General features: G+C 50.2%; 11 protein-coding genes across 11 annotated transcripts; 7 read left to right on the top strand and 4 right to left on the bottom strand.

Annotated features, from left to right (window-relative positions):
* The first annotated feature begins 2,435 nt into the window (after positions 1–2,435).
* BDV37DRAFT_208542 (uncharacterized protein) lies at positions 2,436–3,059 on the top strand. The gene has a single exon (XM_032079961.1). It carries the CDS (start codon positions 2,505–2,507, stop codon positions 2,865–2,867), a length of 363 nt encoding a protein of 120 aa, XP_031945403.1. The 5' UTR covers positions 2,436–2,504; the 3' UTR covers positions 2,868–3,059.
* On the top strand, positions 3,060–4,526 carry BDV37DRAFT_208543 (uncharacterized protein). Its single transcript, XM_032079962.1, has one exon. The coding sequence runs from the start codon at positions 3,252–3,254 to the stop codon at positions 4,428–4,430; it is 1,179 nt and encodes a 392-aa protein (XP_031945402.1). The 5' UTR covers positions 3,060–3,251; the 3' UTR covers positions 4,431–4,526.
* Positions 4,527–4,837: 311 nt separating this feature from the next.
* BDV37DRAFT_268825 (putative NAD+ kinase) lies at positions 4,838–8,288 on the top strand (the record flags this gene model as incomplete). The annotated part of the gene is made up of 7 exons (XM_032084243.1): positions 4,838–4,957; positions 5,018–5,157; positions 5,250–5,705; positions 5,774–6,021; positions 6,874–7,737; positions 7,795–8,071; positions 8,129–8,288. 7 exons carry the CDS (start codon positions 4,838–4,840, stop codon positions 8,286–8,288), a joined length of 2,265 nt encoding a protein of 754 aa, XP_031945401.1.
* Positions 8,289–9,423: 1,135 nt separating this feature from the next.
* Positions 9,424–10,669, top strand: BDV37DRAFT_208505 (trafficking protein particle complex subunit 5). Its single transcript, XM_032079959.1, has 2 exons — positions 9,424–9,874; positions 9,932–10,669. The coding sequence occupies exons 1-2, from the start codon at positions 9,600–9,602 to the stop codon at positions 10,419–10,421; spliced, it is 765 nt and encodes a 254-aa protein (XP_031945400.1). The 5' UTR covers positions 9,424–9,599; the 3' UTR covers positions 10,422–10,669.
* Positions 10,670–12,637, bottom strand: BDV37DRAFT_208500 (microfibrillar-associated 1 family protein). The gene has a single exon (XM_032079958.1). The coding sequence runs from the start codon at positions 12,397–12,399 to the stop codon at positions 10,918–10,920; it is 1,482 nt and encodes a 493-aa protein (XP_031945399.1). The 5' UTR covers positions 12,400–12,637; the 3' UTR covers positions 10,670–10,917.
* Positions 12,638–13,334: 697 nt separating this feature from the next.
* BDV37DRAFT_268822 (uncharacterized protein) lies at positions 13,335–14,904 on the top strand (the record flags this gene model as incomplete). Its single annotated transcript, XM_032084242.1, has 4 exons — positions 13,335–13,484; positions 13,574–13,867; positions 13,944–14,648; positions 14,683–14,904. 4 exons carry the CDS (start codon positions 13,335–13,337, stop codon positions 14,902–14,904), a joined length of 1,371 nt encoding a protein of 456 aa, XP_031945398.1.
* A 238-nt stretch (positions 14,905–15,142) lies between these two features.
* On the bottom strand, positions 15,143–16,144 carry BDV37DRAFT_296987 (uncharacterized protein; the record flags this gene model as incomplete). Its single annotated transcript, XM_032090223.1, has 1 exon — positions 15,143–16,144. The coding sequence occupies one exon, from the start codon at positions 16,142–16,144 to the stop codon at positions 15,143–15,145; it is 1,002 nt and encodes a 333-aa protein (XP_031945397.1).
* Positions 16,145–16,597: 453 nt separating this feature from the next.
* On the bottom strand, positions 16,598–17,653 carry BDV37DRAFT_268820 (uncharacterized protein; the record flags this gene model as incomplete). Its single annotated transcript, XM_032084241.1, has 1 exon — positions 16,598–17,653. The coding sequence occupies one exon, from the start codon at positions 17,651–17,653 to the stop codon at positions 16,598–16,600; it is 1,056 nt and encodes a 351-aa protein (XP_031945396.1).
* A 1,127-nt stretch (positions 17,654–18,780) lies between these two features.
* On the top strand, positions 18,781–20,544 carry BDV37DRAFT_296984 (uncharacterized protein; the record flags this gene model as incomplete). The annotated part of the gene is made up of 2 exons (XM_032090222.1): positions 18,781–18,895; positions 18,962–20,544. The coding sequence occupies 2 exons, from the start codon at positions 18,781–18,783 to the stop codon at positions 20,542–20,544; spliced, it is 1,698 nt and encodes a 565-aa protein (XP_031945395.1).
* A 409-nt stretch (positions 20,545–20,953) lies between these two features.
* On the top strand, positions 20,954–22,893 carry BDV37DRAFT_279444 (long-chain fatty acid--CoA ligase; the record flags this gene model as incomplete). The annotated part of the gene is made up of 5 exons (XM_032086339.1): positions 20,954–21,266; positions 21,335–22,068; positions 22,130–22,224; positions 22,291–22,412; positions 22,481–22,893. 5 exons carry the CDS (start codon positions 20,954–20,956, stop codon positions 22,891–22,893), a joined length of 1,677 nt encoding a protein of 558 aa, XP_031945394.1.
* Positions 22,894–23,034: 141 nt separating this feature from the next.
* On the bottom strand, positions 23,035–24,579 carry BDV37DRAFT_279443 (MFS general substrate transporter; the record flags this gene model as incomplete). Its single annotated transcript, XM_032086338.1, has 2 exons — positions 23,035–24,270; positions 24,319–24,579. 2 exons carry the CDS (start codon positions 24,577–24,579, stop codon positions 23,035–23,037), a joined length of 1,497 nt encoding a protein of 498 aa, XP_031945393.1.
* Between the last annotated feature and the right edge of the window lie 2,130 nt (positions 24,580–26,709).

The following is a 26,709-nucleotide window of genomic DNA, read 5'->3' as shown; positions in this document are numbered from 1 at the left end:
ATACGAAGTACATACCCGCCTACGTACAGAACTTCAGCTGCACAGTCCACTCCATTGTCTATCGGTCCCGGTGTGTGGTGCAGTTAGACTTGTCATAATACATTATTGGTGCCAATTACCCCGTACCGAAGGCGCCGGCCATTGGCCTGCCACAGGTCTGATACAGATCCTGTGCCTTAGCTTTCCTCCCCCCCACTCCGGGCGGTCTCGAGTTTTCTGAGCAGATTTTGTGTTGCCTTGACTTGGATGTTGTCATCTCACTTCCCTTAGCCGAGCTTCCCGTTGATTTTCTGTTCCCGCCCACTTTCTGTCCACACCGACGATGGTACGGAGTACTAGGGTTTATGGAGTGGCGATGTACCCAACTTTGCGAGAAATGTATGTACGCGGTCGATGGCTATGAAACATGTGCTCCACCCTGCACATTCAGAAGGCAGCGAGGGCTAGATTTGAGGCATTATTAACTTCATTCTCGTCGTCGTTATCAGGGCAAACCCAGTCGGTCAGGTGTCGTTACTGGAACCGGTAATCTTGAGGCAACTGAGGCGTTCCGAATGATATGCATGCATACGGAGTACAACCAGTCGTAGTAAGTAATTAGAAATGAATGATACTCATACTATTTCTTCCCTGTCCTATTTCATAATATATAGAAATATATAAATTCACCATCAGCGGCTCAAAAGGTGCTAGATTCCCTTGTCTGGTTTTAATTGATGGTCCCAGCTGAGTCATAGTCGCCTCATGACCAAGAGGGTATGAAAGGGGAGATTAATTACCCATTATTGAAGCGGTTGGATAGGAACAAGTAGGGTGGTACTGTACCTAAGAATAAAGGATGGCGGGATAAGCGCCCGGCAAGACCGAAGGATCGATCTATGACGAGGGAAACGAGAGAAACGGAAGATGGTCGCGTCCGTTGTGATCTCTCTCCTTGTCAAATCATGTCAAAGGACACGAGAATGGATGTATGGACTCGCAATATCGAGGAGTAAGACACTACCTTGCTGTACCGAAGCAACTTTCCCCGTCTCTGAAACCTTAAGGGTAAAAAAAAAAAACAGGTCAGGGCTGAAAGGATGCGAAAGGACGGACAAGGGCTCTGGAACAAGTCCACATTATTGTAACCCTTGCGTAACAGCGTTGTAACTTGTGACGCGTTGGAAACGGTGAACTTGTGGGGACAATCAACGGGTCGACTCGAAGGGAGGAACGCTGAGGAGTAAAAAGCCTAGGGAAGAGGGGGTCAAAAATGGGCAACGGAGTGCAATCGCAGGGGCTTTTCTTGACGATCGGGTCGGATCGTGGGTCAGAAAGTGTATGTATGTATGTATGTGCCATCAAAACCATGTCCAATACGGGTTCTATCGTACTCCGTAATACACCGCATTCTGTTATTGTCCTGGCCCCTCTCTTCTCTTCAGTTCTTGAGTAAGGGTAGGTGAGGTCCGGAGGTATGTCCACTTGGTATGCTCATCACCGGTTAGGTCGTCAATAGATGAATTATTTATTAGTCAAAAACGATGATCTGGTCAGTTGGTCTCGGTCTGGTCCTGGCTGCGCTCATACTATGAATGAGTCGACCACCGAAAGTATCCTAATGAAATGGGACTAGTCCTGAGTAGGATTTGAAAGAAGGTTTGCCAATGTAACTGATGACGGAGAGGAGACCAAGAAATCAGGCCCGGAGGAGGAGTTTACAAGGGTACATACCTTAGTATAGTATAGTCTTTGTCGGTGCGTGCATTCATACAGTAGTGTCAGTACGGAGTTAGTAGGTGAGCACACAATACTCGGTACGGGGGGAGGAGGCAAAGGGTTAATACTAAATAGGGTCAAGGAGTAGTATTGTACGGATACCATACGTAATCTCCCCGTTTTTAGCCCCAGACTTAGTCAGGTATGGAGCTCTCTCTCTCTCACTCACTGTACTGTACTGTGTACACGGGCCCTACTGAAGTTTGGGTTAGATTCGGCATGTCCCAGACCACTGCTTCTAGTTGTCCTTTTTTCTGGTTCCTTCGTTTTCCCTGCCGAGCTCCAGTTCCCTGCCTGGCCCGCCAATCACTTTGCATTGTAGACGATTCCCTTTTGGAGTCACCTTGCAAACTAAAACCCAAACCAAACTAAAACTCATTCATTTTATCGCCCATAATGGGTCTGATCATCCACCGTCAACATTATTCAATACTCTTGGTTCCCCACCACGACCACCATTCGTTCACTCCCAATAACCCAATACCATGGATCCCGAGGAGTCCAAAGTGTCTGGGTCACAGACGGATTGTCGTTCCAGGTCCCCATCTTTCCAAACGATGACCATGTGAGGGTACAAACCGAAAGATTTTAAATTAAAAAAAAAAAAAAAAAAAAAAAAAAAAAAAAAAAAAAAAAAAAAAAAAAAAAAAAAAAAAAAAAAAAAAAAAAAAAAAAAAAAAAAATCCATCCAAATTAAATTCCCTACAGCCACCACCGAGTCAAAGTGGAGCAAACAACCGTGTGGCATGGGCACATCTGAATCATCACTTCTCTTCCTTGCCTTCCATCCTGTCTGGAATACCCACTGGCTAAACCCCTTTGGATGGGTGTCAACGTTGTCGGGTGTCATGCCAAATTCCCAACATGCGTCCACTATCATCCTTTTCAGTAATGGGATCGTGGAACTGGGGCGGATGGTAGATCAAGCAATGCGTTCCACTTGTATTACTGATTTCCTTTTTGCCTTTTTCTTTTATTATTCGATTTTATTATTTTTCTTTTTCTTTTTTCGAATTTCCGTTTTTAATTTCCATCTTCCTGACCGAGGGATAATTAAGTGTTTGAACTATTTGGGTAAGAAGTTACTTGAACTACTACCTGCCCTTTAGTTCCCATACATATACATACATACATTCATCCTTCCCTCCATGGATCCTATGGATTGACTTCCCCGTACCTTACCTCAAAGCCTTGTGACCCTCACACCCCTGTGTCATCTTGAATGGAAAAGTCCCGATCTTTATTACAGATCCTTTGATCCTTTGCATATTGCAGTCCTGCAGTCACCCATGGGGCTTATCCGCACTTGATACTCCATACATATAAGCCTACCAACCCTTTCCATCACCGGTCTCCCTCTCATCCTTCCACTTCATACAAATATGTATGTTCACATCGACCATCTCAACCCTCACACCCAACACTGATTATCTCTCCATTAGCCTTCCTGTTCTTCCAACACACTGTGACTATCCATCTTCTACTTCTTTTCAATGGCCAATTACATCCAGCCCCAAGTTTCTCAACCAGGCTCGCACTGGATCCCGGCAGATCAACCATGTGTACCATCGTCCGGCTTCCATGACATGATGTATGCATTTCCCAGACCGAGGCATACGGGTCGAGTGATGAAGCCTCGGAGTGCAGGCAACAGTCCCTCCTCTGCTGGCAGGTGGAGGGCAGCGGTATCACATGGGTCGCCAATCTATCAACCAGTCCAAGCCCAGCCGTATCAGACTCAGGTCAACCCTGCTGTCCTGGCTTCCGCACTGAGAAGGAGGCGAGCAACAGCAACTCGCCCAATCAGCTGGCATCCAGCATCACTAGAAACTGCTGCCTATACATCCCCGCCATACTTTCAAACAACAGCCGCAGAGAACCTTGCGGTCATGGCTCCGTCTACTCAGCCCATGGGCCCAGCCCCGACAACACTCGCAGACGGAAGTATCTATGCTTCACCGGAGTTTTCGGCTCCCACGGAAGCTTTCGCCTTCACCGCCATGCCGGACCCAGCCTCGATGCAACAGTCGTCTTTCCTCGACATGAGCGGCTCCCAGATCGGCCCGGTCACGTGGGATAGCAATGCACCCAACATGACCACCATGGCTCAACCAATGTCCGATAGCTGGCCCTTCGACATGATGTCTATGAACAATAGTATCCCATCGGCAGACGTTGATGCCTCGGGATATGCAAGTGCACCGTCGTCGGGCTATTTGACTGGACCATCCACCCCCGACTTCCTTCCCATTCAGCATCCAGACAGTACCTCCAAGTCACTGCACGGCTCGACCTCCGATGAGCAAGCGGGCGATGAACTAGTTGGAATGGGCCTTTACAGTCACCCTGACCCTTTCCTGGATACCTCATTCCACGAGGTGTCTGGCAAGGGTCTCAAGCTGGAGGAGACCTTCACCCCCTCGTCAGACGATGAAGCGGATGACAGCAAAGATGCCGAGAGTGAAGAAGACAACCAAGAGACCACGGAACAAGCCAGCGCCTCCAGCTCTGCTTCAATCCAGAAACAGCCGGCCAACCCAACGGCCAACATGATGCACAAGTCATTCTTCTTTGACGATGACGACATCGAACAGCAGACCGTGTCTGCCCCCCAGCAGCTCTTCAATCTAGGAAGTCAGTCTTGCATGAATTATGGATACGGATGGATCTAACCGTCCTGATGACATTTGTTGAACTTTTTTTTTTTTTTCACTGTATAAATCTTTTCTATAACTTATTGCATAGCGTGGCGTTTTGGCTTTGTGGCGATTTCCATGTACGAAAGGATACCCAGCGGGTGCGGGCTTGATTAACTATCATCGAAACACATGTATTAGACATCATCAACTTAGTGTCGCAGCAAATGAGCGTCACATTAACATCCTCTCTTCACTCAGTCCACAGTATTCAACGTAAAGTAGACAATAGATTAGGGCACTCAGGCAGAACTCCGGACCGGAAAAACCAGAAACTCCGACCACAAAAAGTCCAAATACCCATGCTCATAATATCCCAAGACCCCAAATTTAAATACAAAACCAGCCTCATCTAATAGAGGCCGATAATATTAACCCTAAAAATGTCAAAAATAATATTCACACCATGGAAAGAACAGTCGGAATTACAATCGGTGCGGGATCACTTCTACCCTCCGCCGATGTTCGATGGCCCGGACATGCGGTCTAGAGCCTGCGCTACGGTATATATATGGTACAATCCGATACGATTAAAATGATGAGGTACTAACTCGTGTACAAAGGTTGCGGCTTGGAAGTTGAGGGGCAATTTGCCCCATCCTGTGGAGGCTACGGCTTTGCTAACGGATGCTATTTTGCATGACGATGCGAAGAAAAACTCGATATTCTCGATACGGGCGACGTATTCGGCCGCGTTTTGTCGGTGGGTTCTTCCTTTTTCCCCGAGAAAATTTTCCTATTCCTCAAAGTAATTTTTGAGGATGTAAAGGGGGTTGAGGTTCTAATTGAATATAGATTCGTAACGGGTCTCGTAGACTCCAAACTCCATGGCCAACGCAAGACTATGTTCCAACGTGCTATTGACCTAGGCTTGCCTGCCTCATTCGTTGAGTTGCGACATGAAGCAACTCATCGTGAACTGCCGTCGTTGACGGTCCTCCGGAATGCTGCCCAACGGTCTCTCGAATGGCTCTGGGATTACTACTGGGCCAAGATTGATCTGAACGCCGGCTTTGCACCAGACGGCGTCGACGATGACATCGAGCCTGTTAAAACTGCTGTCAGGGCTTGTCTGGCACAAGTGACGGGTGAGACGGGTGCGTCAGAACCGCCGCGGAAGAAGAGGAGAGTTCAAGTTTTGTCTGGTGTTGCGACGCAGTTGGTCTCGGTGTGTAAGAGCTCTGCGAACGGAGCTGCTGCTGTTTCGGGGGTTTTGGTGGAGGACGAGGTTTTGGTTTCTAGAGGGAGGAAGTATGTGAATTTCTTTCTTCAAGGAATTTATGTTGGGGTTTGTGTGCTGACTGTTCTTCTTTTACTAGGCTTGGAACATCTTTGGATGATGAGTTTTCCAGGTGGGATTATTTCTTGCAGGTCATCGTTGAGGGATGTCCTGCTTTCTTGACGGCGCTCGTGGAGGCCCTGGTCGATGTGCTGGCGTTTGCTAGATCGGCTACGAAGGAGGATGCTCATTGTGAAGGAGTTTTCATGTGGCTGGACCATATTCTATGCTCGTCGCAGTGGGAGTCGAAGAGGCGTTTACTCTCGTTTGCCTATGCTCTCTCTGCATGTGAGCAGAACTCGAATCACTGGACGGACATGCTCAAGGAGAGGATACAGGATGCGGATATCGACTTGTCTGGTAGTCCTGGGGGTCGAGAGCGATCTGGAAAGGATGTGAATGCACCCCAAAGCTTACACACAGGGACAAGTCATGATTTGGATAGCTTGAAGGACATGGGATGGGAGGTTGTAGATACATGGGATAGTCGACCGTTGGGTATAGTCTAGCTGGGGATATGACTACGACTCAATTGTTACACCTCAAAATTAATGTACATTTGATTGATAAGTCTTTCTCAGTAGGTCTGCTTGCAGCTAGCTACCATCAAATACCATGATCTACAGTGGAGCCTGACGTACTCGAGATACTCCCTGATAAGCATGTTAGCTGTTGATGCTGCGGAGCTACGTCATAGCCGCAACCTACTCAATGCGGCGTGAACCTCTAAACGCCGCTCGAGCTGCGACCTCGTTGAAACCTCAGTGATAGCTCCCCAACATATCAACCGACAATTTAAAACTTGAGTTTGACTGTTGAATCATGGACCAAAGCCGGTTTTGGGATTATGCTGTACGGCTGTCGAGCTGCAGATTATATCGGACCTGTAGCTAACCTGTCTCAAAGGGCCATGGAGGGGCACGCGGAGATACGGACTCCGACAAATTAGAGGTATCTTTGACGGCACTTTGGTTCCCTGTTGCGCTATTAACATCGCGATGTTCTTTCACTAGGTTGTGCTTACCCCCGGTTGCAGTCACCGCCGCAAATCGTCCCTAGTCATGGCGAATGAGCCTGGTAAGCCTCGCCTGGACCGCGCAGACGATAAGACCGCCTGCTTCGTGCATTCCCTGATCGCAGGTGAATGGGTTTGTCCCCCGGGCCAGGCGAGGGATGCACGAATGGCGCCTGGTTTGCTGGACGACGCAACTGGCTTCGACGATACCGCCGTAGATATCGATGGCGTCACCGTCACCGATATGAACGACTGGACGCCAAGGCAATCCGAGACCATCGTGGAGTCCCGGCAGCTGACGAAAAAGCAGTTGTCTGATATGGCATGGAATGTGCGAAAACTGTCGAAAAAGCTGGATAGCATCAAGCTCAAGCTTTCTGTCAAAAATGTCTTTGTGGTGACTAAAGCGGGCGATGATAGCGTGATTGCTTTTACGAGAAAGGTCACGCAATGGTTATTATCTAAAGACCGTGATACGGAGTATAATGTCTACGTGGAGAGACGACTGGAGGCGGCTGCGGATTTCGGTGCTTCTCAATTGTTGGAGGATGAACCTTCTGCAGCTGATCGGCTCAAGTTCTGGGATGTTAAGTTTGTCTACGAGAATGCCTATCTTTTTGACTTCGTCATTACACTGGGTGGTGATGGGACGGTTCTTTATACGAGCTGGCTCTTCCAGCAAGTAGTACCGCCCGTCCTCTCTTTCTCATTGGGATCCTTGGGATTCCTAACCAAGTTCGATTTTAATGACTACCAGAAGACGCTCGGGTCCGCTTTCAAAGACGGTGTTGTCGTTAGCTTGAGGTTACGGTTTGAATGCACAATCATGAGGAGTAATAGGCGGGAAGATGGGCCATTAGCGCATTCGAAGAAACGAGATCTGGTAGAAGAGCTGATTGGCGAAGAAGTTGAAGGCACGTTAACACACAAGCCGGAAAAGGTTGTTCAAATTCTGAATGATGTCGTTCTCGACCGGGGGCCGAATCCCAGTATGTTTACAGACTCTTGCTACATTCTTTCTTAACATCCTGCTAACAACTGCTCAGCAATGTCCTCCATTGAGTTGTTCGGCGACGATGAGCATTTCACCACTCTGCTTGCAGACGGTATCTGTATTGCTACACCCACAGGCTCAACGGCTTACAACCTAGCCGCTGGAGGATCTTTATGCCACCCTGACAACCCCGTTATCCTGGTCACGGCGATCTGCGCACATACACTGTCTTTCCGACCGATCATACTGCCAGACACCATCGTTCTAAGAATGGGCGTACCCTATGATGCACGCACCACCTCGTGGGCAAGTTTCGATGGTCGAGAAAGGTGAGTGCACCCTGAGCCATTCCATAATGCGAGAAGCAGAATTAACATCGACGACAGAGTTGAATTGCACCCAGGTGACTACGTGACTGTTTCTGCCTCACGGTACCCGTTCGCAAATGTGTTACCGCAAGACCGGCGCAACAATGACTGGGTCCACAGTATTTCAAAGACATTAAACTGGAATTCAAGGCAAAAGCAAAAGGCTCTCAAGTCATGATGAAGAGTTTCGTTTCGTATCTTTTGCATGGAAAATAAATAATGATGATTATTCTGATAGGGTTTCTGTTTGTGGTGTCCGTTTTAAGGGGAGTATGCATATAGTCTATGGCTTGGGATCTTAATGTATGTACGTTCTTGTGGTGAAGCATATGAAAACGTGCAGTACCTCTTTTGAAAATAGATATAGGTATAATGTCCTAGATTTGAACTTCGACGAATTCTATGAATAATCGAAAACCAATGGAACATTCGATTTCGCATGCTGTGGAGGTGAGTATCAATTTTTCCTATTCTCTAGAAGCTTCGTATGGGTCGGCAGGTTTCCCGGGCAGCCTGAGGCCGACTATAAATAGCCCTCTCCTTCCGAAATTTTTTTCCTTCATACTCTCAACTTCACGACAACCACCACACTGGTTCTTAACTGGAGTCTAATGTGACTTTCAGTCCAACTTTGACTGGCTATAATTTATAGCGCTGTCATGCTATTCAACAATCTCCATGCACCTCAAATTGTTCGCACTAACTAGGTGAGTTCGATCAATTTTTTTCCTCTTGCGTATCTTCAATCGACCAAAGGCCTTTGGGCTCTTATGATGAAAATTTTTCCCACATTCGCAGTTTCCACGCTAGCCGTCGCTATGAACCTATTTCAGACGTGCTCTGTGCGCAATACTTCCTTGGATGTCTGACATTTTTGGCCATTGATATGATATGCTTGAGCAAGATTGTGTTGCGAGATAGACGCTAACGACATATGCTTAGTACAGGTAGCTTGATCAATTGATATGACAACCCCTTCCATAATTAACTGGAAGGGTCTTATCAGAAGGCCTTTGAGTGAAGGACTTGATTGTTTCCGACGTTACAGAAACTTCGTGCGGACAATATCTATCTAGACTATATGAAGAATTTGATTTGCTTTATGAAACATTTTTTGCATACCCCGTGTAGACGTCCTTTTTTGTAGTCGTAGAGGGTTCTGCTACTGCAGGGTTCGTAGTCCACGATATCTTGCGAGATTCGTCTGGTCCTTGAAACTGCGTTGCGTGTCTCTGTGGCCCGCCGTAAGAACCCCAAACCGCCCGATACGGAGGAACAACAATCGACCGACGAGTGTATATGGACCAGCTATTCCAGTGCATAGGCGGTTCTCTTTTGGTCCCCGCGGGTCCCTGTGGAATTGGAATCGGTTGATACTCTCTTTCATCGACAAGTTAAAGTCCATCACCATGAAGCAATATCCATAACTTGATCTAACCTCCGTCACTTACTACTGCAATCTATCAAACACCTACGAAGTCATTCCAACATGGCACAACCCACCCGACATTCTGCGATGATGTCTGTCAGTAACAGCGCCCCAAACCAGGCAAACGCCAGCGACAAGCAGCAGCCACCGCAGCAGATCCAGCACATCGCGAACACCGGGTTGCGCGTCCCGTCGAACCGGAAGACCATCTATGACAGACATCTGAATCGCAGTCGAACTGCGGAGCTCAGCCGGGCAAGTTTCGCCTTTCTCTTCGCGGAGATGGTCACATATGCCCAGAGGAGGGTAACGGGCATTCAGGATCTGGAGAAACGGTGGGTTCCATGGAAATGCTGCGTTGAGGCCCGTCACCTGTACTGAACAAGCGCCAGATTAAACGAACAAGGATACCCCCTGGGGCTCCGTCTTCTTGATCTACTCTACTACCGGACGATGTCTAGCTCAACCTCATCATCTTTATCTAGCTCGTCGACTTCTGCTGCTCCACCTAACCGACCCCTCCGTATCCTGCCCCTGCTCCATCTCATCCACGGCCCCCTCTGGCGACTCCTTTTCAATCGCCCGGCAGATGCTCTCGAGCACTCCGTGTCCCCCGACACACCCAACGAATATATGATTACGGATAATGACCCGCTTGTAAACACATACATCAGTGTACCCAAGGAAATGAGCATGCTTAATTGTGCGGCCTTCGTGGCGGGAGTCATTGAAGGCGTCTGTGACGGCTGTGGCTTCGAGGCCAAGGTTACGGCTCACAATCAACCAACGGAGATGTGGCCTGGTCGAACGATCTTCTTAGTACGCTTTGGGGAGAGCGTCATGGAGAGGGAGAAGGTATTGGAGAGGGCGGGCATCAAATAAACTCGCCGCAACACACGACCCGTATTAAGACAGTGATCCTTTGACTAATTGCTACTTCTGGCTGGCTACTGTGATCAATTTGGACGTCGGCTATGATAGAGGGTGGTAAGGTTATCAATCCGTCGACCATGCTTGGTGTTAGGGACTACTATTCGATGTTTGGAACGGGACGAGGACATACCCAATGCGGTCAACTACGGCTACGGCGTTTATGTTTATACAGAGGGAAGATTTTTGAGCAAGCTGGTGACATCGTGCTACACATATGTGCCTAAGCAGATGTCCAATTGATCATTTGTCCAAGTTGCGACCAGAAGGCAACCCGGTATAATTTATGTCACCTCTGATGAGGCCTCATTAAATACAGGAGGAAAGGCAAAAAAAAACATTGGTTTCTCAATGCAAAGCGTCATAACCCTAACCCGCCCATGCTTTCAAGATACCCACAACGCCAATAGGAATAAAATGATTCTATTTGCACTTTTCTGTTGCTTCTTTACGAAACACTTCTCATCCGTCTGCGCTTTTCGCGATCGTCATACGGAGAAGGGCTCCGTTTCCTGCGATTGCCTGAGTCAGGGCCGTGCCGATCTCTCGAACGGTCCCGGCTGGGACTCTCACGACGCTCCCTTCTGTCAGGTCGTTGGTCCCGTCTTGGTGAGTGTGATCTAGATCTCGACCTCCGTCTCTCCCGCACCGGACCAGCATTGGCTCCCGTAGGCCCCTTAGGTCGGTCATCTGGCCGATCTGGCAGGAATCGTTCATCTCTGACGCCGACCGGAGCGTCGCGACGACGTCTATTTTCAAAGCCATCACCGAAGCGTCCTGTGTCTTCCGTTCTCAGATCCCTGTATCGTGTCCGACCCTTCTTTCCAAGTTTTGTCATATCTCGAATCTGCATGTACTCAGGCAGAGTTTCGCGTGATACATCGTCCACAAATCTGGCACCCATGAGTTCTCTCCGGTCCAATCCTTCCTTCTCCAGGTCGTCCCGGAAGAAGGCGCCCTTGTGAAAGTAGCGCTGCATAAATCCTCCCTGTCCTCGAGTAGCTTCCTTCTCTTCTTGCTGCTTGGCAATAAATTCGCGGTCTTCGCGTTCACGCTCCTCCGCTGTCAAGTTCCGACGACGCTCAACCTCTTCGCGCTCCTTCTCGGCGGCTTCGATTGCCTCACGCTCTCGCTTGACGCGCTTGAGTTCGCGGAGTTTCCAGGCGGCATATTCAGCTTCGGGGTCTACTCCATCCTTATCGTCAAGACCACTTTCCTCAACTGCCTCTAATTCATCGTCATCCCATTGCTTGTTTGCAGCGCTCCGGGCGATTGCGTCCTTCTCCAATTGCTCGCGCACCAACATATCGGCCTTTTCTTGTCGTTGCGCTCTGCGGGCCTCTGCCTCCGCCGCTGAATCCGCAGCGGTTGTTTTAGGTGCTGCTCCCTGCCCATTCTGTGTCTGATTTGCTGCATTGTTGCGCTTGTCCTTTTTGATAAATGTAGGTCGTAGAAGAACCCTCCTCGGCGTCTCCTCCTCCGAACTACTCTCTTCCTCAGAGCTCTCCTCCTCTTCCTCTTCCTCCTCACTTTCCTCTTTGCTCACCGGTCCACTGGCTGCCTGAACAGGAGCTGCGGCCGCCGCACCTCCTTTGTCGCCAGCAACACGAGGGGCAGGTTTCGACTCTTCCTCCTCTTCCTCAGTAACGAAGCCCTCCTCGTCCTCATCCTCTTCTATTTGCACATTCTTCACTCCCTTAGTAATGCTCCCACCGGGGAAAGAAGTCGCCTTCGGCGCCTGCGCCCGCTGCCTGCGCTGTTGTTCCAACCTGCGTCGCTCCTGCTCCTTGATCTGTTCTTCTTCATCTTCCTCTTCCTCTTCCTCAGATGACGAGGGCTCTTCGGCAATCGGTTTTCCAGGTCGGTACCGGCTAGGTTTGAGGGGGTTTGCGGTCATACCGCGGTGTTGGGAAGGTAGCGGAGGTGGCATGGTGATTTGATCTGGAATCAGCGGGAAATCGACAATAGAAACAAATGAAATTTGATTAGGTTATATAGGTCGCCGCGATCATAGTACACTCGTCGGCGAGGGAAGGAACACGGAAATGGTGGACTTTTACTTCGAACCGCCGCGGAAGTATCTGATTGACGTACCGGGGCAAGCTTTCGGCGGAGATAAAATGGATCACGTGAGCGCGTGTTATTGTCAACGTCTCGATGGACGTACAAGCATTTCAGGCTTATATTGGCTATTTACAAGGAGAAATTAGTTACTCAATCATCATACCAATAAAGGCTACATTGTAAGCCTTGAAATCCTGCATAGAATTAGTACTAACACTGCTCCACCTCATCGAGAGCATATATGGATCGAAACTGCAATAATATACACAACAAGGACAGTATACTAACTTAACCCAGCGGAGAGACTTTGCCATGGTTAACCAGAAACTCGACTCTTCGATGTCGGTGCATTCAAGACCTAAGTCTCCCTACATTGCGTCTCTTTGAACAGGCACAGATCGTAAGTGTTCGCCTTGGCTAGGATAGAGCCGGCAACAATGGCTACTACCAAAATCTCGTATGTCTATTGGACAGGACTAGGGACGAGTGTAGCCGCAAATTCATCTTGCGAGCTGTGCGAACTTGAGGGGTGATTGTGCACACCTAATGCTAAGTCACGACTTTGGTTTAGACCAGAGTCTAGAAGGCCTTTGGTGTGCTATTCTTTGCTACCATTGCCGGGCACCATCTCGATTACATCACCGGTTGACTATTTCATGGAATGTTCCCTGTTCATTAATCTATCTCACCGGCCATAGGAGCGCAGCGAGAAAAGAGCTACTGACGTGGGGATGTAGACGTTTGATAGTCCATACAGTACTCTTGTTCCCCCATACTGTGAGGACAACTGCTGGTATCAATATGTCTTCGTGCGGAGTGAAGATTATCGGAACGCCCGTTCCGCGGATTCAAGTCGCAAAAGAGGATGACTTTGAACAATGGTACCAGGAGATCCTAGATAAGGGCGACATGGTGGATCAGGATCCGATCTCTAAGTGCTTGATTCTTAAGGTATGCTTGCCTCCACCATAGGCCCTGATGATCGGACCTTCTTTCCTGTCCTTTTGCCAGCCACACCTAGTCTAACTATCTCTATAAAGCCGGCTGCGTACTCGATCTGGGAGAGAGTGAAAGCTTGGATGAACTGCCAACTGGAGGCTATTGGAGTACAGAGCTATTACATCCCTCCTGTTGCCTTGGACATTGAAACCGAAGCGACCGCGGGGACCACCGGAAACAAGCCGTCTAAGGAATCTGTCATCCAAGCGTGCTGCAAGGCATGGATTAAACGCTACCAGGATTTGCCTTTCGGGTTGAATCACTGGGGCATGGGATGCCGAATGGGACAGGATTCGAGTTACTTCTCTGGTGCGACGGCCTTCTGTGGCAGGAAAGTCACACTGCTCATTCCACAGAGCAAGATGCCTCCCAACGGATTCGATTCATGCTTGATACTCATCATTGTATCAGGATCTCTTGTCTGTTCCGGTAGTCAATGGGCTAAAGAGTAAGAGAACGAGTCGTCCTAACCATCTCAGGACCAGTATACTAGTAGTTTTGGGATATATTCCTGGGATCAATCAGTGCGTTGAAGGTGCGACATGTCATGAATTAGGTCAAGGGCTCAGCAAGAAATATGATATTGCAGTCGAGGATCGGTCTACAGCTACAATGCCGCCACTGCATGTGTGGCAGAACACATGTTGTCTCTCTGCTCGAGCTATCGGGTTGATGATAGCAGTGCATGGAGATAACCGTGGCCTTATTATTCCTCCACGTGTAGCAAAGACCCAGGTCCTTCTTGTTGCAGAGCGGCTTCGTTCAGTTGAAGAACGCCAGAATCTTCATGCGCAGGATGAGAGTCTTGTCGCTCGTCTTTCCTCAGTTGGTGTCCGCGCCGTGACTGATAACCGGGATGGGGTCTCTCCTGCCTGGAAGTATAACGAGTGGATCATCAGCGGCGTCCCGCTATTCCTAGAAGTTGGTCCAAGTCAAACTGCCGGTCAGAGTGTGGTGGTGACCAGAAGGGATCTTCGGGGTACTCCAGATGCTAGATCTCAGATGGCTATCTCTGAGCTGTCTTCGAGAATCCCGGCATTGGTGGATACGATCCAAAAGGATATGTATGACAAGGCACATAGACACTTCCAATCGCGTACACTGGCAAATCACTATGTGGGATGATTTCGTCAGCGCCACTCAAGACAAGATAGTTTGTCTGGCGCCACACTGCTTGAACGAATGTTGTGGGAAGGACATAGAGAATGCCATCCAAGCCGATGGACAATCGCTGTCTACTCACATCGGCTGTTTGTGCATTCCGTTTCAGGCTCAAGGTGAAGGCATTGATACTAACACTACGAAGTGCATTAACCCCAACTGCGATCACAGGGCAGAGAAGTGGGCCATGTTCGGGTGTAAATATAGTTGATTCTTAGTATCGTCTTCAGTAGCTGCGAACAATAAGTGCACGTCACGTTTAAGTCTGTTATAAACACAGCCTCCCCTTTGTCCTTTGAAGGCATTCTACACAGTTGAAATACTTCGTCTTGCCCCATCCTCCAGGATAAATCACCGGGTCAAAATTAGCCCTAATCTAGTCCTGTTCCGGAAAAAGTGGTCTAAGGAGTGTTGAATCCCCTTATGACTAGAACAATTCGATACTATTCTCAAGCTCTCAACCTTCTCTCCTTCAAGAACTCATAGTCAGCCATCGTCTCCCGCACATACATCTCGATCATCTGGCCAGCATCCTCCCCAAACTCCTCTCTCCACTGCCTCGCACTTTCGTCAAGATCGATGGTCTCCCCAGAGGCCTTGGAGACGTCAATCCCAGTAGACCCGTCGATCGTCGACCGGAAAGCCATGATACCGGGACGTCTCTGCTGCTCGTCCTTGTCCCATTGGAACCGCAGTTGCGCAGGATCTAATCCCAGAGTTTCGCAGAACCGGATCACCACCGCCGGGTTAGTCATAATATCATCTGCATCCAAGACGAGAGGCCAGGCAATCTCTTCCTGAGCGGAGGAGGGGGTCTCTGTCCCATGGAAGTGCTGCACGTAGAAATTATAGAGCTCGCGACTCCAACGCAGCGTCATAATATTGCGACACACTCGCCTCCCCTGCTCCGAACGGAGATACAGGTCCCCGTCAGCCTTGCGCGCAGCACGGTAGTACGACGGGAAGGCCAGAGCCGGGTGGCGGATCAAGAAGGTCGGCCTCAATGTCCCGAGAAACGCGTCTGGGAGGAGGGTCTGGTTGTACGGCGATTGATCTTGCGATGCTAGTACCGCCTCGTTGTCGATGCTATCCGCCCCGAACACAAACTTGGTCTTTGCAACCGGATGGCTGATCATGTGCGTATGCTCTTTGAAGAATACCCCCTTGTTTTGCTGCTCCGCTTCATGGACGTACTGGGTCAGCGCTTGGAGACACTCCTGGATGCAGGCCGTTTCCTTCGCGCGCTGGTCTTCGCTAAGGTCCTTGATGTGGGCGCCGGCGCAGCCCATGTCGTAGCGGAGGAGATTGAGCCGTGCGAAGAAGTACCCGCCATCCTTGCAAGGGGTGAGGGCGGGCTGGTTGTCGAGGTTGAGGATTTTGACGAGGAGATTGGAGCCTGTTCGGGGGTAGGTGAGGAGACAGAAGCGTGGTGGAGGGGTGGCTCTTGTCATCTTGATATTCTGTACCTGTCGCAGGAATTGGGAAGGAAATGTGGTCCTAAGACTGGGGGTGGTTGTAGGGGGGAGGGTCATACTTATATAAGTATGGAGGAGGGTTCGAAGGGTTAAGGGCTATGTGGCTGCAGTGCTAGTCTGAGTTTACGTCGTCTGTCTAAAGGCCAATGGATAGATAGATCTACTGGGCGGAAATAGCGGTGTCTACTACATGCTCTAGTTTGATCGGCATAGTCTAGAGTGGACTATCTGTGAAAAATGAGTAGTCCTGGTTATATTGGTGGTTCTCTGCTGCTCATGGATTCTTGGTCAATTAATCTAAACTATGGTGAATTACTAAGGATATGGTATTTGAAGAGAGAAGTGAGACCATTTTGTCTCTATATGCTATAGAAATGCAGTGCCTATAAACCAACGCCGTGTAAACAGAAATAGACTTGGTCTCTCGCTCTAAGGCATTTCGCTCCCATCTCGACACAATACTCCATGTGCATTCTTCTGGAAATGACGCTTGGCCGTGAATCGCCTGGCTTTCAGAAACTCATAATCGGGCATTGCCTCGCGAACCAACCGTTCAAGTCTTTTTCCAGCTCGCTCGCCAAACTCGCTACACCACTTCTTGGCCTCCAGTTCAATATCAACATGTCCCGCGATCTTATCAGCGACAATGCCTCCCGATGCCAGCAACGTACTGAGGTATCGCTTGGTAAAAATGTCCATGTGAGACAGCTGCTGCTTACTCACCGGCGTCCACGAGCTGTTCAAGAGCGACGGGTCCATGCCCAGTAACTGACAGTACTCGCTCACCAGCCCCGGGTCCGTCATGATGTCGTCTGCGTCCAGCACAATCGGCCAGCCCGCACGGTTGCCCTGCCACACATACCAGTCGTAGAGATTCCGGGTCCAGTGCATCGTCATGCAATGCTCTCCAAGCTGCTCGTCCTCGCACGGGTTGCCCGTACCCTCGAGCTCCAGCAGCGCCCTATATAGCGACGGGAACGCCAACGCCGGATGACGAATGAGGAAGGTCGGCAGCCAGCTGCGCAGGAACTCGTCCGGAAGGATCGTCTGGTTCCGCGGGAAGCGAGCAGCCTTCTCTTCACACGACTCGGGCAGATACTGCACCATCCACGACGGCTTGGGGGTGCCGCGGAACGTGAACTTGCTGAGGGTTGTCGGGTCGATGAGGAAATGGACATGTTCTTTGATGAAGACCGAGCATTCGTCCGCGGACGCCTGGTCCAGGTACGCCTGGAACTCGGCGAAGCATTCCTGGTAGCTGCGTCGCACCTGCATGACCTCTTCTTCGGTCCAGTCTTCCACCTCTTTCTTGCGGAGCCCCAGCTCGGTCACCAGCTTGACGACCGGGAGGAAGACGTATCCGCCGCGGTCATTGCCGCCTCTCATGTGTGGCTGGTTGTCCAGCCCCAGCATGCGGACGAGCAGGTTGGACCCGGTGCGCGGGTACGTGATGAGGTAGAATCGACGCGGGGTGGATGGTTTCATAGTTCTTCTTCGCCGTATATAGTATATTGAATAGACCAATGGAGATGGATTTAGCTTGGATTCGCAATCGTGAAGGAATCTGACGCCATAGAGCTTATATCTACTGACATCTGGGGAGGCGGAAGTATAATCTGTTTGGGGATTGCAAGGGCCCACACACAAGGTAAACACAGGCATAGCTGAGAATGATGATGAACTCCGATTTGACGCTATTGCCTTGGCTGCTCATGCCGCATGCAAGGGGTAGGAGAGATGAGGCATCATCCCGATATACTTCCAATGCATTCGCAGTCTCGTATGACGGACGGATTCGGCCGAATCTACATTCTCCACAGGACTTACTTCCATAGACATCATATCACTAGAGATGCATCGGAGACGTCGCTTCTGTGGAATTTGCCATTGGAGCTCAACTATGTTGCGTGTTCTTTGTCTGGGGTACTGCATTCTTTTCCATTCTGATTCCTGACATACGTGGTGATCTTCCATACGTCGATCACCTATACGAGCTCACCCTTGGCCCCTAGGCCAGGATGGAATTCTAATGACTGAAGTATGGAGCTGCCATCACACCGCTCCCTACCCTTGCATCTCTTTGCCAGGGTACCTTGCCGTGGGTGATGAATCACTCTGATCTACAGGGTATAGACCGACTTTTCCAGCAGTTATGCCAAGTACGACAGCCTTGTCGATGTAACTCTGGGGATGGCATTTTTGGCAGAGATCAAAGCGTAAAAGCAGGAGACATTGCTAATGATAGTCATACTGCCAACAAAAGCATGAGATAGGCAGATATACATCATCAAGTCTCTGCCGTGGTATATAGCGCTCTTGAGAAGAGTAAGTCATGCTCAGCGAGTGCTCAATAATCGCTAAGCCAAGGAGCTTATGAAATAGATCAGTGTACGTACTTAATAAAGCTTTTCTTTTATGTAGAAGGTGTGTAAAACTCTGCAAAGGAAACCATCGCCTGGCCCGCTTTTTGAAGAGACATAAAGGGCAATTCAAGCCCCCACTGGGTGCCGTCAAGATAGCTACTTATTTCTCCCACTCTATTCACCCGACGTGCAAAGCAATCATTGCCACCCATAACCTAAACCCTGCAGATCGCTCCTCCGTAGCCGAAAATGGGAGTGGAAGTAAATGGGGAGAGAAGCCCCAGGCTGTGCGATGACACAGCTCTGCGACAGTATCTGACCAAGAGGGATGCCTTGATCCAAGAAGAGAGAAAGCAGCGACATGGTCCGTTTCATAGCATAAGTTCTCAATTCACGCTTAGTTAGACTGACGCTGACGAGCACGTATCAGACCACCATTTCCTACAGCGTTCTCCGTCCGCAACAGTCGTCCAAGCATGCAACATTGTCTCTGCCATCCGGGCGCGAGAGCTCACGCATGATTTGAGCATGAGCGCTGGCGCTCTGGTAAGGGATACTACCTCGCCAGGAGCGATGTTCAACCCGGCCAAGAGCCGAGTGCACTCCACCGATTTGTGGAAGATAGTGCGTCGGATGCCGAAGGGCTCACTTCTGCATGCGCATCTCGAGGCCCTGTTCGATGTGGACCACTTGGTCACGCAATGTTTAGCTACACCCGGGATGTACATTTGCGCTGAGAAGGAGATCATCTCCTCGGTGGATTTCGACAAGGAGCCCTTCTCCTTTCGGTACTGTTCCAAGGTCCCGGAAAGGAAAGGGTCAATCTGGACCGCAGACTACGAGTCTGGGTCATTGGTCCCAGTCACTTCTGCGGCGCACGCATTTCCACACGGTGGTGAAGCGGGATTCCGTTCCTGGGTGAAAAAGAGATGTACTATCGGGGCTGACCGTTCTGGCCACGTCCATGATGGAGCGGATGCTGTTTGGGATCGGTTCAAGCAGATCTTTCCCATATTAATCAGCATGGCGTTCTACGAGCCCATTTTCCGCCGCGCTTTACACCGACTGTTTCGAGAACTCGTTGATGATGGGATCCAATACGTGGAGCTCCGCATGGGGTCGGCGATTCCCTTCCAGCGCGAAGCACAAGATACCCCGGATGAGGACCATGGATATCTACTCGAGGTTGTGCGCGAGGAAATCTTGGCGTTTCAACAAACCAAGGTCGGTATGAACTTCTACGGTGCTCGCATCATCTACACAGCCCCCCGGATATCTTCAGAACAAGAGCTAGTGGCTCGGATGGAGCGCTGCATTCATGCAAAACAGCAGTTCCCCCAACTCATCTGCGGGTTCGACCTCGTGGGGCAAGAAGACCGGAGAGCCCTAGTCGACCTTGTTCCGGTCCTGCTGTGGTTTCGTCAACGGTGTAGCGAGGAAGGGGTTGAGATCCCGTTCTTTTTCCACGCGGGCGAATGTCTGGGCGATGGAGATGCAACCGACCATAACCTATTCGATGCAGTCCTGCTGGATTCACGCCGGATAGGCCACGGGCTTTCTCTCTACAAACATCCGCTGCTGATTGATATCGTGAAGGAGAAGAACATTCTGATCGAATGCTGCGTCGTCTCAAACGAGGTCCTGCGTCTCACCAGCTCGATCCAAACGCATCCTCTGCCAGCACTCCTGGCCAGGGGCGTCTCGGTTTGCCTATGCAACGATGATCCGGCGATCTTCGGGCAAGGGATGAGTGGACTGAGCGTCGAATTCTGGCAGACTTTGCAGGGGCTTGAGAACATGGGACTGGCGGGTTTGGCTGCCATGGCTCAGAATTCCATTCGATGGAGCTGCTACGAGGATCTCTCCTCCGAGGAGTGGCGGTCACATCTGCAGAACTCTGAAAGTGAGGGCAATGGGTTGAATGCAATGCGCCTTCGCCAATGGACGACGCAGTTCGAAGCGTTCTGTCAGTGGATTGTGGACGAGTTTGATCCGAATGGGACATTCAGCTGAGGGCGTGCGCGCCACCATGACTTCTTGGCTACAGAGGACCACAGTCCCAATAATCGATTTCTTCTTGTTTCCCCTGTTTTCTTTTACGTAAAAAAAACATACAGGATCTTCAAAGATCATTAGTGTAATCGCATTGGTCGATCAGCGGTGGCGCACTAGGTTTATGATACGTACAGAACTCTGGAGAAGATGCACATTCCACACTGCTTCGTGCATGACAAGTGAGCCTGATCTGCAAGGAGCGAGGCCAAAAAGTATCACAACCCCGGCCTTGACTGAGGAATTGACTAGTCACTCAAGGGGCCGTACTCACGGTCAGACTCCGTCGTGGCTGCGGATTCTTTGATTCGCATTTAACCTTGACTGTCACCGATGCTGAACAGCTACTATCTTGATCCAATTATCCATCATGGCCCCAATTATCGAACAGCTGCCTAACGAGCCGTTATTTGATCACCTACTGCACTCCTTCACGGCACATCCTCGCCATGTTCTGGTCCATGATCCCAAGAACGGCGTGGAAGCTGACTGCAGCCAGCTCCTGACTGATATACTTTATATGCGCCACCAAATCTTCCAAGCATTGCCCGCATCATCGTTTGACGCCCGGCGCAGAATTGACCCGGAAAACCCATACGTAATCGTTCTCGCTCCGGGCAATTATGACTACATCGTAGCCGCCTTATCGACACTGGCATGTGGAGGGGCGTTTGCCCCGATTTGTAAGAAAGCGTACCCTAACTATACAAGGAACATTCGGGCACGATCTAATTTGCATGATGGAAAACAGCCAGTACGTTGGCCCCGGAAGAGGCCTGCCACCTTCTGGAAACGACCAATGCATCATGCATGCTCGTTTCACCCCAATTCGAGGCCCAGGGCTCCCAAATCGCGCGCTACTGCGCCGCGCGCAACAAGTCCGTCGCCATCATCCCGATTGCAGTCAACAACGCCCCTGCGGCCCCAAGGCCTCTGGTCCGGATTGATCCAGCAATGACGCTGGACCCGACCAGCCCTGGCGTCCTCATATTCACGTCCGGAACCACCGGCCCCCCAAAGGGCGTGGTGCGCCCCAGGCGCGTTTGGTATAACAGCCCGCCGTGTTTTCCGAGCAACCATGTCGTGCTGGCTTTCCGGTCGCCACATTGGGTCGGTGTGGCCATGCGTCTGATATGGCAGGTCTTGGCTGGGACGCGCGCCGAGGTCATCGAAAATGATCCCCGTGTGATATGGGAGTCGTTCTGCACCGCCCGCGTGTCCCGTTTCAGCGCACCCCCGCGAACATATGCCCAGTTGATGAAGTACTTTCAGGAGCATATAGATTGCTTACCGGTCGAGCAGCGTAGTCGCTATGTGAAAGGCGTTCGGGCGCTACAGCGGGTCACTGTTTCTGGGGGAGTCACCTGGCCCACAGTCATGGGATTTTGGAGAGAGCTGCTGGGACGCCCATTGAGAAACATATACAGCTCTACTGAGGTGACTGCAGCCATTGAAACGACGGAAGATTCTGACCCGAACTTAGAGGTAAGTGAATCGTGCGAGGGACGGGACGCAATGCTTCCTGGCTGATCATATACTCCCTCAGCGGTGCATCGGAAAACCTTGCCGTGGCGTCCAAGTCAAACTGTCTGACGGCGACCATGGAGAAATCCTGCTCAAAAGCGCTACCATGTTTACACAGTGAGGCGGAAACAATTTTCTTCCCTTGTGTGTGGTAGTAACCAAAATGCTAATGGTTAATCTCAGTTATCTTGGCAATGAAGCAGCAACTCGAGCTGTCCTCGACGAGGAAGGATACTACAAATCCGGTGATTTTGGACATCTAGTCGGAGATCAGTATGTGATTGACGGCCGATCTTCCACTGACTGTACGGTATACCCTGTCAATCGTTGCTCGCGTCCACGTCATTTCTAACCAAGGCCAAATTACGGGCAGTCATCCCATATCGCGGGCTTCGGGTACCCGTCCATGAAGTCGAGGCCCGTCTCATCGAGCTCCCATACATTTCAGAAGCCTACGTCGTCCCAGCCAGCTTCCATTACATGCGCCAAGTTGCTGCCGTGATCCGCCCACAGACTTCAAAGGCCGCCGTTAGTCTATCCCAGATTCGAGTCGATCTGCAAGACAAGCTGCAGCGATACAAACTGCCGACGCTCTTGCGCACCTTGCACGACAATGAGCAAGTCCCGGAAACCACGACAGGCAAGCCCTTGCGAAGGAAGATGGAGGAGAAATATTTCTCGCTACCAGAAGAACCGCCATTGCCTGCGGGAGTCGAGTTTTGTGATACGGACGTTGGGACAGAAGAAACTCCCCGAAGGGCGTGGGATTGGGGGGGCATGATGTGAGACCCGAAATCATTTCAAGATAGTCTAGCGAAAGTATTCTAAGAAGATGACAAAATTACACGCGCTGTTTGCTTCGGTACCGCCAGCCTAACACCATGAATTACCTTTGTCTAGGTTGGTGTTGCTGGGAATTTGAAGCTTTCAGTCCTGCTCGGAAGTCTCCCTTTGCCTCCAACGCTGTCCTTTCCAATATAAAATCAATAAACTGGGCGAAGCAAGGAACCACAATCCAGCGATGAACGTCCCTACCCAGCCAATGCCAATGGCATCGATCAATGGCACCGCCGCCGCAACGGCTCCTGCTGCCGTGAGGTGCTTGACAGTATTCATAGCGGCCATTGTAGCAGCGGGACGATAGGCATTCAGGTCAATCGCCAGCGTGGTTATGCTGTTATTGACCCCGGTCGTTGCATTGCCAAAGAGAAACAACAAAACCAGGGGTCCGGCAAGATGTACGTCATAATACATGATCCAACCGTAGCCTATAACGCAGAGACATGAAAGATATAAAAATGGCAGCGCTAGCTCCAAGCGGACCTTCTCTAGCGGCATGCGCCGGAGCTGTCGTTGGGTTTGCTGGTTTGATCGAAGCTCCTCTCCGATTTTATGCGCATGGCGCTTGAAATTTCGATCAACGACGGTTCCAACATTCCAGCGGGTTAGAATGCCCCCTGCCGTGTAGGGAAGATAGCACAGGCCAATTTGCAAAGGGTTGAGGCTGTACTTCCTCTCCAGGAGAACGGGGAGACTGCTCAGTATCGCTGAGGTCCCGCAGAAGCAGAGTGCGCTGCAAAGAACAAGCATGCTAATATGGCGGTCTAGTAGGATTCCCAACGTGGCAAGAACCCCTGGCCGGCGTCTGGTGATCACCTGTGTCTCATAATCTGGGGCCTGCTGCTTGTCCTGGTGGAGAAACTGTAGGGCACACCGGTTCCAAGGCTGGGGAGACACACTGCCGTTGCCCACTATGGCTCGACAAGTCTCACGAAGGAATAGCATGATAGCGCAGAACATGACCCCTGAAGAGATACACAGGAACCAGAAGATACTTCGCCATCCAAGAAATTGCGTCAAAATGCCTCCAAGTGTTGGCCCGATCGCCGGGCCGATGGTCATCCCAAGAGAGGAATAGAACATGTATCTGCCTCGCTCTGCCCGGGGAACCACGTCGGCGACAGAGGCGTTTGAAATGAGCGATATACTACTGCTGCCCAAAGCTTGGAAACAACGTAAAACGAGCAGCGCTGCATAGCTGCTCTGAAGTGCTAATCCAATATTACTGCCGATAAAGACGAGTATAGAGGCCAGAAGGACTGGTCGCCGTCCATTTTGATCGGAGAAACTGGCAGTTAGCAAGGGCGCAACGCCTTGGACAATCTGCAGATGTTAGCTGCGACAATTGAACAGGGAGTTGAATAGATCTACCTTGAAAGAAGTGATTGTCAGACTGATTTTAGAGCTTGACACATGCATATCTCTTGCCAGCGGTCCAAGAGCAGGAAAATACATATTGGCCGCTACCGGGGCCAGGAACGTCACCATGGAGCAGGTGCATACTGTAAAGATCTTCTGTTTTTCCGATAAGATACTGTACAACGGCTGCGGCGGTTCATTAGGAACGCCGTCTGCAACATCTTCGCGCACATCCTCGATAGGAGTAACGGTTTTGAGCTCTGTAGAGTTCATGACGCCTTTGTCACAATAACATAGCACCCAGGTCCATTGTGGTGTTTTTTTTTTCTTCCTCTATAAACGTACTTTGGAATCGGCCTTACTTTGTATTCCTCAACCCTTGGGGTTGGATTATCACGACCCCTAGGCAAGGGGGATGCACTATGCAGTCCCACCCCTTAAGGTCGGAAATGATCTCCCATGGCCTTGCCTTTTTCCACCGAACCCACTCCAGGGGAATGTTACTCTACACCTCTGTGAGGAGGGCAGGTGTTGCAGCGCTTCCAACAATATTTTTGATGCATATTTCGAGCCCCTTTTGAGTGGGTACTAGCACATGTCGATCTGATTTCCAATGGAGCTTGAAACTTCTTTGGATATGTCCGGAGGGGTTAGGTATAAATAGAAATATCACCATGATTCTGTTCATACTTGAGGCAATAATTCAATAGACAGCTGTATCCGTACGTTTTGTGAACGCTCAAAGAGACTGAATATGTGAGCAAGGTATCGACCTATAAGATCAGCACAGATCGAATTCAGCTCTCCCAGTCGAAGATCATTTCCATACACATTGGATATTGCAGAAGGAACAGCAACAGCTCAAAGAGCAGTGTAGCAAGCAATGATGGATGTGTCAGTGAACTCTTAGATTCTTGACGAATGCCACCATGAATATAACTGCAGAGCCATTCTCGGACTGGGTAGCCGACAAAGCCACGCGTCAGATCCGAGGCTTTCGAGAGGCAGAGGTGCGTCTTCCGGCATTGATTTCCTTGTTCTTCGCTATCTCCCTTTTTCTTCCTCCTTTTCTCCCCAGACTGGGCATGTACTCGGATTGTTCGGACAATACAGCCGTCAGAAGAGGATGAAGAACCGACCCCGTACCCCCACGTGGTCTACTCGCTAGAGTGTGTCATGTATAGCAACGTTCCCGCCGCGTTACGATCTACCAAACATCATTCAAGATGCCGTTCTCGGTCTGTATCCATTGCACAGCTGGCCTCTGTACTGGTAGAATCAACACGCAGTTCGTCGGTAGACCCCGATTTGTTCGCTTTCGTTTGATATAAGGAGTCCGGAGGGTAGGTAGCTCAGTACTGTATACTTGAACCGCCACGATATAGAGTACATAATAGTTCCATTCGGGAGATTGAGATAATGACAAGGACGCGTTCTAGACTAGTCGAGGAGGAGCTTTGATCAGATGAAACGAATCAATTGGTTTGGTACTGGCCTAATCTGTATCCTTCATATCCTATCCTTAGGTGTCATCTTTATGCAGAATGAAGAAAGAGCTGTTCCTGATGGAAGTGCCATGGACAAGAACAACTTCTGGAGCAGAGCTTTCGCAAGATGAGGATAGATAGATTTGTTGGGTTAACCCATTCAACTAAAGGGGAGCCAAAGATGCGATAGAAGCTGACTGACTTGGAATGTTAGGTTAGTAGCACCAGCGTTCCTCTCAATTTACAACTAGCTATTCTCTGACTGGTGGCAGGCTCTACAAGCTGTGCAGAGGTAGGAATGAAACGGAAGGAGCGACAGGCCACAGGGTAGTTGCCGTACGCGCGCTTTTACTACACCTCCCCGAATTGCTTCAACAACATCGCACCAGAAGCCCTAGCAGTATATCTGAACATAACAATGTTGGTATGATAGCCTCAGGAGTTCAGGCCTAGAGTTGGGAGTTTGGTACCGAGTGGTGCACTGCCCCTGATGGTGATGCTATTATGACCGATATGTCTTGCGTTCTTGAGCTCTTCCCCCCAAAACTTCATCTCAGTCAAAGCCATCTCACTAAAAAGCCTCTCAGTAAAGAAAGCGCTTCTCATCATCCAAACCTCACACAAGAAACACCTCCACCTCACAAAAACCTCTACACCACAAACCAACGCTACAACAGTGAACACCTTCATTGTACTCGTCCTCTGCCTCCTGGCAGTCCCTATGCAGGGCTGCCAGGCCCTACCAATCGGTGCCAACAACGGGACACGCATCTCCTCTGCGGCCTTCGGGCTTACTTTTGGCCTAGGCTTCGGCCTAGGTATCCCTTTGGCGGTGTTGGGGGGGGATCCTCATACATCGCCTTGTCCGCCACATCTGATTCCGGTGCCAGAGACAAGAATAGCGTCGGAAGATGGC

The sequence above is a fragment of the Aspergillus pseudonomiae genome (assembly GCF_009193645.1).
Source record: "Aspergillus pseudonomiae strain CBS 119388 unplaced genomic scaffold BDV37scaffold_8, whole genome shotgun sequence".
Classification (NCBI taxonomy): Eukaryota; Fungi; Ascomycota; class Eurotiomycetes; order Eurotiales; family Aspergillaceae; genus Aspergillus; species Aspergillus pseudonomiae.
The sequence above is the reverse complement of the archived record's forward strand: the minus strand, read 5'-3'. Positions and strand labels throughout refer to the sequence as shown.